The 13,730-nt window shown below is 27.9% G+C and overlaps 1 protein-coding gene across 1 annotated transcript in view; it reads left to right on the top strand.

The window, feature by feature from the left end:
* LOC129971070 (nose resistant to fluoxetine protein 6-like) overlaps positions 1–13,730 on the top strand; it is a 96,165-nt gene that overhangs the window by 59,020 nt on the left and 23,415 nt on the right. Inside the window, exons 3-9 of the mRNA XM_056084541.1 lie at positions 83–197; positions 440–533; positions 3,239–3,345; positions 5,055–5,231; positions 8,132–8,225; positions 9,683–9,772; positions 10,638–10,803. Of these exons, the coding sequence (XP_055940516.1) occupies positions 83–197; positions 440–533; positions 3,239–3,345; positions 5,055–5,231; positions 8,132–8,225; positions 9,683–9,772; positions 10,638–10,803 (843 nt within the window). The remainder of the gene's footprint in view (positions 1–82; positions 198–439; positions 534–3,238; positions 3,346–5,054; positions 5,232–8,131; positions 8,226–9,682; positions 9,773–10,637; positions 10,804–13,730) is intronic.

The following is a 13,730-nucleotide window of genomic DNA, read 5'->3' as shown; positions in this document are numbered from 1 at the left end:
TTACTCTTTCCCAACTTTACTTCTAGATGTCGAAAATTAGCTTATGCGTACTAAAATGCAATATTTTTTCTATTTATTTCAGAGTTTTGGTGCAACAGCAAGGAATGCCCATTGGTTCTATCTTTTAAGGTTCAGGATGGGAGCATGTGTTCCTAGTGCCTGCACCAAAGAGGATGTGCACAATATTATGGCCCAAAGTAAGCTCTATATTGATTTTCCAAAAGTTATATTAAAGAAATAAAGAAAAATATATTTTTGCATTACAAACCATAAAATTACAGCAAAAGTTTCTTCACTGCTGTCTTAAAAATATTATTTTACTATTAAAACACAATTTTTCTAAAATATTGCTAGCATATTTATCGCAATATTGAAATAGCCACTTTAATATTTAGAAATATTTTACGATACTGATTGCATTTTTCTTCTTCTTTTTCAGTTCCTTCTCAGTTAAACATAAAGGGCACCACCGATATCGTAAATTGTGAAACAAAGCAATCTTTTACAGTCACCAATGGTCAAATTGCAGTTCTGTAAGCATCATTCTTAAAATCAAATTTTGTAACCGCAAAAGCTCTGTTGGTCCGAAATTTTCTCTATCTATATTCAGTATTATTATTATTATTATTATTTACAAATGCTCTAACTAAAATATATATTTTACTTAGAGAAGATACATATTTTTAAACTACATAGATAGCTTTCTAATCAATTTAACGGTCTATGCAATTAATAATCTATAACGTTTCAAACTATAAAAAATAAGCTTCAAATTTTTTTTAAAAATGTGAATTGAACTTTTATTTTTTGTTTACAGGATGCACGAGAGTTATTTTAAAAAAGTAAAAAACTAAATTTCATCAATCAATTAAAAAAGGGAAAGGATTATAAGAAAAACATTTTAATTGCAAAATGAAGTACAATGTGTAGATTATTTTTACTGTTGAAGCATTTATTTCAGTGAAACACGGGTTTTTGTATGCCTTCTTCGCAGAAAATTATCGTCTGCGATGATGAAGAAATGAGCGGGAAATCTGACGAAAATGTATTTTAGCGTTGCAATGGTGATTCTTCTTCTCTAAGAAAATCCTCATAAATCAGAGACCGAGTACTCACTTCTTTCTTCATAAAACATTTTCATGTCTTTCATTGAAATTCCGCACCCATCTTCTAATCATCGAATCAACTTTACAAATTTATCAATGAATTTCAGTTGATTTTGTGTTTCTAGATTAAGAAAGGAGTTACTAGATTTCTAATTTGTGCACTTCATAAGATTTTTTTTCTTTTGAAATTTTAAATAGAATTTTAACTAAGAATTAAGCAAACTTTTAGCGTTTTTCGCACTAACTTTTGTAAACATTATAGTACAAAAATGGCTGTTGCATCATCTTAAAATTTAAAATAAAAATTATCTTTTCACTGATACCAATTTTTCCCGCGTTGATTTTTTCCTATATTTAATTAATTTTCAAAAATATGTTCAGTATTTTTATAACAAGAATAAAAAGACACAAATTCTGAGCAAAAACATATCACGAACAATAATACATAGATATAAGAATTCTGGAAGAACATAAAGTTACTGCTAAAAGTCATATTAAAATTGAAAGCTATATTTTGTTCTTGTTTTACAATCCGAATTATTATCAGTATTATATAAAAAATAAAGAAACATGTAAAACAGTGAAATTAAATTACTGTCCGAACACAAATCATTATTGACAAAGCATATTTCAGAAAAGTAATCAACATATTTGTTTAATTCTGAAAAGAATCTGTAAGATTTAAATTTCTATTTAAAATGCTAATAGCATGAAGAAAAATACCATAGTGTACATTGTTTTAGGTTAGAAATTAAGTTAAATTAACATTGTTAAAAGACTAGAAATATTCGAGTGCATGCATTTTTTTTTAATGCCTAGTAAAAGGAACAGAATTATGCAAGGTTTCTAAAATGGTATGAATCATATATCTATCAAAATAAGAAGCTTAAATATTTTGATGAAACAGCTACTAAGACCAAATTACATGAAATATTTAATTGCAAATTTTGGCGAACATTAATCCAGGTAAACCAGCTGATCGGCAAGACAGCTAATATTTATAAATTAAATGAAATAATAATCAAATCATATAAACTAAATTTATCCTATCTATTAAAAGGTATATTGAGAGTTCTGTTATTTATATACAGGGCAGCCAAAACTTTCCCTATTTGCTAGTATCTGCAACTAAAATTAATAAACGGGGTGAAGCTAAATTTCTTATACAGAATGTATATGAAAATATGAGAAGAGAGATTCAAAATAAATAAATAAATAATAAAAAAGAAAAAAAAGTACTGGTAGAAAATATTTCGAAGCTGTCAGAACAGAAATACTGAAATCAATAATTATAATGAATGTATAAAAAATGAATGGCGCAAAATTTCATTAATGTTTGAGCATTTTAAAAAATGCACATCCAGGAATTAATGATAAGCTGTATAAAACTCATAGAAAATACTGTTTTATAAATCAGCATTAGGGTTGCATTTTCAATGCCCTGATCTGATCTTTGAGTATAAGACATTGGAAGGACAATTTTTCTTCTAGGGAGAGGAGGAAGGTTGGGATTTAATCCTGACATCCGATTAATTACAGCCTTACAGATTAATTACTAGCATCTATTATAATTACATGTGATTAATATAAATAACTAGCTTAAAATATTTACAACACTTAGATGCAATCACCAACTTTTTGTGCAACTTTTGCTAGCATTATGGAAATTGTAGAAGCATTTTCAGTTCTGATAAAGTTTTGATTGGAGGCACTGATAGATTAAACAGATGGATCAAATCGTAATTAATGGGAATTCGATCCGGATGGAGCCAATCTCAACGCCAACAAACAAAAAAAATTACAAATTTATTCTGTCCCAATGCTTTCTAAAATGATAGACCGCTGCATCCGAACCATCAACAGAATGGGTACTACTTCATATATTCTACGACTTCACTGTCGCTAGCTGCAAAATGTACACTTTGCTGTTGACAATATCGTAAGACTATAAAAGATTCCAAATACTATATATTATTATACTGTCATGTATGGCTGCTATTATTAAATTATCAATCACTATATTTGTAACTCTATACAGTTTAACAAAGAACAACAACAAAAAAAAGCCTTATTCAAGTCTGATGAAACTTTAAAACAACAACTGAAATGAAAACCCCTATTCATTTTTTCAGGGCGGTGATAGGATTATTTGCTCTCCTGATGGTCATCGGCACCTCTCTGGATGTGGTCACCATTCTCAGACAAGGAGAAGATCCTGAACCTCCTACCATCACCAAAAGTAAGGATGTTTTCTGTTTCCGTTTTGATAGAATTTGAAAAAAAAACTGGTAAAATAATAAATTGGTTATTTAAATATTTAAGAAGCAATGGATAATCTAAAAATATAATAATATTATTATCTGATAATCTATTTTAGTAATAAATTGGTTATCGAATAAAAGAGGAAAGATAATTTAATATTAGTTATAATTAAAATATTAAACAATCTATTTACTATGTTAAATGTACATAAATAATGCACTGAAAATTATTTTTTAAACTTTTTTTTTTGCTTATGCTTAGAGATGAAAGAAACGAATTATTCATTTAAAATTAATAACAACTGAAAAATTTAGCCACCTATTTGTGTTTCTGGGGGAAAAAGCAGGACTTACACTATAAATCATAAGAATCATTTTTTTAAATCATTCACATTTCATTTCTTAATTAAATATAAAAATTAAGTAGCTTGAAGATTATCATTTTAAATATGACGCTAGCAGTTTATAAAAAGAATGTCATAACTAGACTTTATATCATAAAGTTGTAACCACTTATCATATGAATAACCATACAGTTGAAATTGAGCTACTGTATCAAAATATTGAAACCACTAATATATGAATGTTATAATTACAACTATTGCATCAAAATGTTATAACAGCATTCTGATGAATGTTATACAATTCTGATGAATATTGTTTAATGTTTCCAAACATAATTCAATTCACTGTTATTCAATTCTGATGAATATTGTTTAATGTTTCCAAACATAATTCAATTCACTGTTGTTCAATTCTGATGAATGTTGTACGGTTTTGATGAGTGCTGTTCGATGTTGCCAAATACAATTCTGTTCAATGTTGTACAATTCTGATGAATGTTGTTCGATGTTGCCAAATACAATTCTTTTCAATGTTGTACAATTCTGATGAATGTTCTACATTCTAATGAATGTTGTAACTAAAGCTATCAAAATATTATAGCCACTAATGAATGTTGTAACTAAATCTATCAGAATATTATAGCCACTAATGAATGCTGTAATTAAAACTATCAGAATATTATAGCCACTAATGAAGGCTGTAACTCGAACTATCAGAATATTATAGCCAATAATGAATGCTGTAACTCGAATTATCAGATTATTATAGCCAATAATGAATGTTAATATTAAAATTGAAAATTATTTCTTTTCTTGATTACAAAATAATTTATTTGATAGTGAAGATTGTTGCCTGGGTGAAATGACTTAAAGATACAGGTTTGTCTTTAACTGTTTATTGGTAACATCAACAACAAAAGGCACATGATTACGCTATAGTGTAGTAGGCCTGGATAACTACACATAAAATTCGGCAGAGAGCCGAGATCACACTCCTCATAGTACATGATTCAAGTTCACTTCTGTTGAAAAAAAAAAAAAATAATACTAACATCAACAATGAGACAACTTGGTATTTTCATGATTGGCAGCTTTCTCCGTCCAGGAAGGCCACGTGGTTAACTGAATTCTTAACAAAAACTATTAGAATGTTATAGCCACTAATCATCTGAGTGTTGATAGTTCAGATGGAAGTATCAGTAGAGATTGGTACAACATTATAGCATCTAGAAATTGATTTGAAATAATCACATATAGAATAATCGAAGAAAAATGACAACAATCGAAAAGTGCAAATGAACATTCTTTCCCCAAATAATGATTAAATATTTCTCTTTCTGTAGAGACCTTTTACAAAGTCCTGGTGAGTTTCTCTGCCTACACCAATTACATGAAGCTGATCAACGTATCCCAGAAAGAAGAGAACAAGCACCTCTCCGCCGTCAACGGAGTCCGTTACATAACCGTCACCTGGGTCATCGTCGGACACTCCTACTTGTACGCTGACTACAATCAAATGAGTGAGTGATTTCTTGCTGTAAATGGAAGGAATCACATTGCTTTGTGGTTTAAGACAAGAATTGGAGATTCAAAAATGGATCAATGCTCATCTGTCATTAATTAAAATATTTTTTTTTTCTGAAACTAAAATTTTGAAATTTTAATGCATATTTTTCTTTCTCGTATAAATAGGATAAAGTATAATAATCGTCAAAAAATTTGAACTCGCGATTTTGATGAATCTCCAAGTTTTAACCGCCCCCCTCCTCCCTGAATTCGAAAAACACATTTTTGGAAAATGTCCATCCATCTGTGACAAAGATAACTCAAAAGCGTTTTGAGCTAAATAGTTGAAATTTGGTATGCAGTCTTTACACCAAATTTGCAGATTTCTACCAAATTTTTCTGTCTGTCCGGCTGTTCGAATATAATTTAACACAATAACTATAAAACGAAGAGATCTAGATAGATAAGATTCGGTGAACAGATTTTACATATATAGCAATGACTTATTGACACCTGTCAAATTTTGAACCAAATCCGGGTTGACTGTCTGTCGGTCTGTACTTTCTACGTAAATACGTTAGTTCTAAAACACAATGACTAAAATACACCAAATTTGTTACGGGATTTTGTGACTACAAGTGTAGTTTTGTGTCAAATCTCTGTTTCAATAGGTTGAGAAAAATGTGTCTGAAGCACAAATTGGATTTTCGGATACTATTAACGGCCTGTCAGGAATGAATCACCAAAAAAACTCGCCAAGGATGACCACTGACGATGGATTTATGCCAAATTCATGCTAAAAATTAATATTTCATAACTATTGTACGCCAGTAACATGCAGGGCATTCTATGGCATTACTAGTTTATTAGAGAATATGCGATAACGTTTTGGGGAGACCAAACCCACCGTTATTTTTAAAGGTTGATCTCATATGACATCAAATGCAAATTACTAATGGCATTAAAAATTGACATCTCCGTAAATTAAAAAAATAACTTTTGAATACCGGCATTGAATGGAAAATTTAAATTATGTGTGAAATATGTTTTGTTTTACGATCATTTATATGTGAATATTTGTGAGGGAATGAATTTCAATAGAAGTATCTATTTCTCTACTAATCACTTCTAATGACCAGCTGATGTGCTTTGAAAAATAGTAGCATTTAATTTCATGTAAATCTCTTTACATAACTTGATTTTCACAATTCCGTCAACAAGATATTTTTAAACATCGAATGGTGATGGATATTAGGGTGTCATTTTAATATTTATATTTATTAAATACATGAATCTCATCAATCGAATGGAGTCCAGTAACGAAAGAGGGCCATTAAAAACAAAATTGTCTAGGCAGTCTATCACCTTATTGAATGTTGTTTTTAGTAGTACTGTAACTTTACTAGACTATTCGCTATGTAAACTAGCCAAATATTGAATAAGACTTTTCTTCATTAACTTTCAACAATGGAAAGAAATCTTGTAATAAATTATTTGATGAGGCAAAGAAAATGGTTTGAACTGCATTGCATCAATGTAGTTAATTAAAACTCTTTACATATAATGTTCAAATGTACGCAAAAAATATTTCTAAAAACTTACCAAAATTCAGAAAGAAACTGCAAGGTATAACTACAAAGAATAGACAATAAAAAAATAATGTTCTTGAATTTAAAAATGTCTCAAGTTATCGTTACAAACCCTCAAAATCTCTCATTAAATCTCTCAATTAAAATTTCAAAAACATCAAATTTAGTACTTTTAAGGCAGGGTTTGTCAGCATTGCGCCAACACACACGCACATATATGTACGCACATTATTATTAGTAGGGATTAGAATATTTTCAACACAATATCCATACTAAAAACAAATAAATTATGTCTAATGACAGATTGGGCAATATTTTTACGATACTTTAAAACTATTAGCAATAGAATTTAATTTCCTAATAACATCAGAACAGTATTGTAGAGTGTCTTGTATTAAATTGAACGTCCTCATACTTTCTTCAAAAAGTCTAAAACAAAAATGCCTCTGCTCCTAAATGACACCCTTTCTCCAAGCTTCGATCAATGACATACGAATAAAAAGATGTGTAATACGATTTTAATTGTCACAAATTTAATACTATTAATATAAATTCATTTTAAAAAATATAATTTTAAAGGATGTTTTTAAAGATAATTCCAGTATATACTTGTGTAGGGAGAAAACGATGATTAAAATAAAACATGTATCATAAAAGTAAGAAAACTATACCTTTATTGCTTGTCATGAATACTAATTATACATTTTTTTTTATTACATACGATTTATGTGCGTGCATAGGCGTTTAATTTAAAATTTTCAAATCTTCATCTAATGGGCTGGTTGTTTCTGAAAATCAAGTACTGCATTATGAATTAAATTGAATTCAGTGAATGATTTTTCATTAAATTCTTGGCACACAAAATATGTTCAAAGTTTTTCTTTGGAATCTAACCTGTTACTTTCCTCTATGATACATTCGCAGTTTGGTGTAATGATTTTTTAAGCAGGTTACAGGTTTACTTAACTTGATTTGTTTCATTTTAGTAAGAATAATATTTTGTAAATGATTTTTCATTCCTTTACTAGAAAACTGAAAGTTTGTGTACTTAAACATTCTCAACATTACAATGCTTTCGAAACCAAGATATATATTAACCATTAATCAATTTTGATTTTCATTCTGTGTCAGTAACGCCATCTTGTAACGAATTTGAGAAGCAACAGATGTATAGTTTAAAAAAAGAGAAAATAATTCTTTTCAGTACACTAAAAATATATGTTTATTAAAAAAAAATGTTACTATTAAATTTATTTTATTAAAAATTATTGAATTTTACGTCCATCGAAATTCATAAAATTCTCGCTATCTTTTTGATTTTTCAGCCCAAGGGATGAGACTTGCCAAACTGCCTCCAAATTTCTGGTTTCAAGCCATTGCCAACGCTATGCTTACGGTTGATACTTTCTTCCTTATGAGGTAAAAAATAAATTTTCTTAAAAATTATTGTGAAAATAACTTTGTGATTTCATAAACTTTTCATAAAGATTATATTATTATAAATTTAAATTATAATTTTATGTTCGTTTTAAATGATTTCTTTGGAATGCTATATAAAATGTTTTTAAAAAATGAAGATTTTAAACAAATAAACAATTCTTATTCATTTATTGTTGAAAAAAAAGCTGTTTTAGAAGAAGGAAGGGACTCAAAAGTGAAATAACTTACAGACAACGAATAATTTTAATTGTGAAAATAGAATCTTGTAATCTATTTTTCATTCACTTATGAATGAATGTTTTAGAGTTTTGAAATTATGTGCACTTACTTGTTTATGGTGAGAAAAAATTCTTTGAATGAAATTAATTAATTGCTAACTTACAAATCGATTATAATTAAAGTTTGATTCCATGCAAGTGGTGCCATCTGGTCGTGAAATTGGGGGAAAATACATTTAAATTCTCTAATATCTTTAATGAAGAATTATAAATTTAAACATAAAAAGGAGAAAAGAATGAAAATAAAATTTCTATTTTTCGATAAGATAAAATATGTTTTAAAATTGTTTTTATACAATTAACTTTATTGCAAAGATTTTTCAAATAGGGAATACACCCAACATTAGCACCTTTGATTAAAAATAAAATCTTTTACAAGTACATCATAAGCAGCGTTTTTTAAATCGTGATTAAAAACCTTTTGTTTTGAAATTATCAATTTATTTTTCAGAATAAAACTTAAAGAAAGAAGTAATTACAGGATTAAGTAATTTTAGCGAGGATGTCTTTTACTAGCTACTACTAAATAAAATTTGTCACGAATTTTCGTTACATTATTCATTCTAAATGATTAAATTCAAATCCGATTTTTTTTAATTCATTAAAATATATTGTTCTTTTGTATGAACAAAGAATATGTTGGTAGCAAATTCAGTTTATTTAAATTTCTAGTGCAAATTTTGTTCTTGAGAGTATTATTTTTTACTTTATAACCTAAAATGTTTCATAAGTTACAAAACTAAGAATATAGTTTATTCCTTATATTCATGTATTTTTTTTTTGAAATCTAATTTTTGCCTTCAACCAACAATCATTAATAAATGTTATCATCAAATTATTCGGAGAATCTATTACTAAAGTATTATATGAAAATTCTTTTTCCAAATAAATATGGATTGGAAAAGAAATTCACAAATAATGGTAAAATTATCAGACACAGCAAATTATATAAAGAGCAAAAAATATTATTTTTACACTGATAAATTTTACAGCTTTTTTTTTTAAAATTCTAAAATTACTTACAAACACCATCAAACTCCTGCAGCTAATAAAAAAAAATCAAATAAGGATTTTCTGAAAATGTCCAAGTTCAAAGTCATAAATCCTTTCTTTGTATCCTAAAATAACTCTCTCTGTATTCTTTTTGTCCTCCAATAGCGGCATGCTGGTCACGTACGGAGTTCTCAAAGCGCAAGAGAAGAGGAAAGGTCTGAACGTTTTCATGTACATATTTCATCGATACTGGAGGTATGTCCACAAGGCTATGAGTAAAATAAGAACTTTCCTATTTAAAAAATGTTTGTTCTACTTTTTTCTCGCTTATTTACATCAATCAGAAAAAAAAATCATGTTTAAGAAAATAATCACATTAATCACAGAAAATAATCCCATTATCCTAAACCTGAAAATATTAAACTTCATTTCTGATTCATGACAAAAAAAAAATTTATTTATTAAAATTATATTTATTTATTAAAAATTTATTAAATAAGGTAAACCTAAGTAAATACCATGTTGTATGTTAAGAAGTATAATAAATCATTTTAATTTATATTTATTGCGAATTCCCTTTTTTAAAGGTGTTGTCATTTTATTAAGTCAAATAATTTTCCATGTTCATGAAATTTCTTGGATATTTTCATATTTTGAACATTGCTAGATTTTCATCATTATTCACAGTATTAATTTAACCCAATGGTTCTCAATCTTTTATTATTTATAATCAAATATTTTTGGACATTTTAATTCCATTTCCATTCTGCGTCTAGTTTTAATTCCAGTATTTTTTTGGGGGGGGGATTTAAAATAATTAATACTAAAATATTTTTTGTGCTATTTACATAAATTTTCCTGTTTATAAAATTTATACTTTATTGTCGCATTAACAGAATACATTTTCCTTATTATGGATGAGCAATTGTTTATTTCATAATTATTTGGGTTTTTTTGTATTTTTTTATAGATTTTTTTATAAGAATCTCTGATTTGGTTTAAAAGAACATAGAATTTTTAAATAAGAAAAAAAGAAGAATGTTTAGCTTTGTCTTGACATTTTTAGTCAAAACGTGACTTTCTACCAAATATTTATTTTCATTTATCTCTCGTGCATCAGGTTGACGCCACCTTACGCCATGACTATTGCTTTCTTGATCATCGCCCCCATCTTGGGGTCTGGCCCCGTGTGGAAAATAACCTTGGACCCCTTGATCAAAAACTGCCAAGCCAACTGGTGGACCAACCTGCTCTACGTTAACAATTATGTGAACACTTATGATTTCGTAAGTAATCTTTCTCTATTAACTGAACAATTTGGAACTGTTCAGCCATTGTTTTTGTTTTTATTGTTTAAAAAATTTAAAAAAAAAGTGTTTAAAGTGTTGAATAACGAAAATTTTCACTGCTTTAAATTTCTAATATCGCTTCCAAAACTTTTATTTTAATATGATAAAGTTTATTAACTAGATGATGTCTATAAATCAAGATATACATGAAGCTCTAAGATATACGTCAATACTGTTACGAATCTGGAATGCGGCTTCCCAGCATAGTTGGTTCCATAGGAGGTTCCAGATCTTGGCGACCATTTGGCGACTTGGCGACGAATTTGGCGACTTTGGCGCCAAAATAGATTATACCCGAAACATCGAGAATTTTCCCGATCGGTCCAGTAGGAACGGAGATGCGCCTCCAACGTTCCTGATTGGTTGAGAGGCTTCTAGCCCCGCCTCCCAAGACCTATAAAAGGAGCTGTAATTTCGTAACAATACGCTTTATAAGGCAGACTAATATACCTATAACAACAAACTTGTTTCCTGGGTAATAAATGCTCATTAAGAAAAGACACATCAAAGAATTTTTAATTAAAATATAAATAAAAAAAATTATTTTAAAAAATAAAGAACAATAATAAGAAGAATATAAATAATTCTAAACGAATATGAAACGTATCAGGAACGATAATACAAAAACATAAAATTGTTGGAAGAACCCCAAAGTCACTTGGTAAAAATTACTATGAAAGTTGCAGATATTTAATTGTTTACTGAACAGAAAAGCACAAACATATAAAATTGCATGAATTATACTATCTATGAAACTTTGAATGTTAAAAATATTTTGCTGAAGAAGCTACTCAGTCCAATTTACATAAAGTATTTTAATGAAAAATTTAGTAACCATTAATCCTACGAACAAATCGGTTGCCAAAGACGCCTAGTATATGGATAAAACTGCATTCTGCTTTCTGTTTTCTATTTTTTTGTTCTATTCTATTATTATATTTTATTATTATTATTATATTGTTTATTTTCTATTATTTATTATTATTAATTATTATATTATTATTATATTATTTTTTTCCTCGTGCTATTTTCTTTTAAAATACTGTACTTGAAATGTAGAAAGAAACCATTTATAAATAAAAGCGCGGGACTTCATATTTCTTTGAGGTTCTGCTTGGCAAAAAATACAATGCACCGTCGTTTTTGAAAATTACATTTTTATTTATTTCAATTCTTTGCGTTTTTCTCTGGATGCCAACGATTATCTACTATAAACAATCCTATTACTAAATGCAAAAACGTATTTTTTATTTTTATATTTAAAATTTGCTTATTGGGTAGCAGAACAAATGCATTTAACATCTTTGCGACCTAAGTTAGTAAAAATATAATAACTAAAACAATTAAAAATATTCTTGCAAAACATTAAAAATATAATTAAAAATTATTTGAATTAGAGAAAAAAGATGGTATCAATGGAAAGCTTATTATTAGAATTTTCTGGTGATAAGAACGAATTCCATACAATAAATAGCATGGCTTGTTAGTAATGAAGTGGGAAATTAAAATTTTAATTAATCTTTTATTAAAAATGTATTAAAATTCAGAAAATTCTTCTTAGACAACATTTATTACCCAAGAATTATTACCAAATTTGGTACTCTACGTTCCACGTTATGCTTTGTACAGTGTTTTGAATGATATTTTAGCTCATACGTCACGTCACGTAAGCTACTAACAGTATGCCATTTTATTAACATTATCATGATAAAAAAAAACAATTCCTGTCTGTTTAATCGAATTCGATACTGTTATTGTAGATTGTAACATTTAGATTAATTTATTTTCGAGAAAAGTGTGTTTACAACCTGCTTCATGACACAAAGAATTTCAAACTTTGGCACATGGCAGCAAAACATCATTACAGATTTTACGTCATCGAATCAGATTAAAGAAACGTGATAAAACTGTTAGGGTTTCTCTTAAACTAAAACTGATAGATAAATATTTATGTTTTGACAGATCTATTATCAAGGAATATAGAATTCTCTCGTAAAGATATGTTGTTAACCGCACTCAAAATTTAACCTTAGTTGACACTCTACCAAAATGTGTACAGATTGTCTGAAATAAACTTTTTTTTGTATTAAGAGAATTTGGTTTATCAGAAGTACACGTATATATGGCATTAAAATTGTCGAATCATTTTTCATTTTCAGAATTATTAAAATTTTCAGTTTGGGTAAATTTGATTTTATTATTATGTCAGACGATTTTTAAAATGAAAAATTTTCAGAATAAAATTAAAGCAAAGATAATTCATATTAATAAATTTTTAAATATCTTTCTTTGATTTAGTGAAAAGTTATCGTTTAAAAGTTAGTTACATTTAAAAAAAACTTGTACGTGACAAAATGAAACCATTAATCATCATCTGTTTTTCAAGATTTTTTATTTATAAAATACATATAATTTAATTCTCTAACATAAAATATTTAAATAAAAATAAAAGCAATTATTACAAAATTCTACCTCGATCTTTTGCGTCGTTTTAGGCTGTTCTAAGTCCATTTAAAGTCATTTCTATTTTCTTGTATACAAAATATACAATGAGAAAGTATTGTAATCACCAAAAAAATTTGAGTTCGAAGAGTCTCCATTTTCCAGACTTCTCTGAGTTCGAAAATCATATTTTTGGAATTATGTCTATCTATCTAAGAACACGGTAATTCAAAAACACAGCGAGCTAAACGGATGAAATTTGGTATATGAATTTAATACCAAATTAATCGATTTCTGTAAAATTTTATACGAAATCCATTTGGAGGAAATCTGATTGTTCGAGTACTAGTAAACACTCTAACTAAAAAACGAAAAGAGCGAGATAGATAAAATTTGGTACATAGATGTAACATCTAAAGTAT

The sequence above is a fragment of the Argiope bruennichi genome, chromosome 6 (genome assembly GCF_947563725.1).
Source record: "Argiope bruennichi chromosome 6, qqArgBrue1.1, whole genome shotgun sequence".
Classification (NCBI taxonomy): domain Eukaryota; kingdom Metazoa; phylum Arthropoda; class Arachnida; order Araneae; family Araneidae; genus Argiope; species Argiope bruennichi.
The sequence above is the reverse complement of the archived record's forward strand: the minus strand, read 5'-3'. Positions and strand labels throughout refer to the sequence as shown.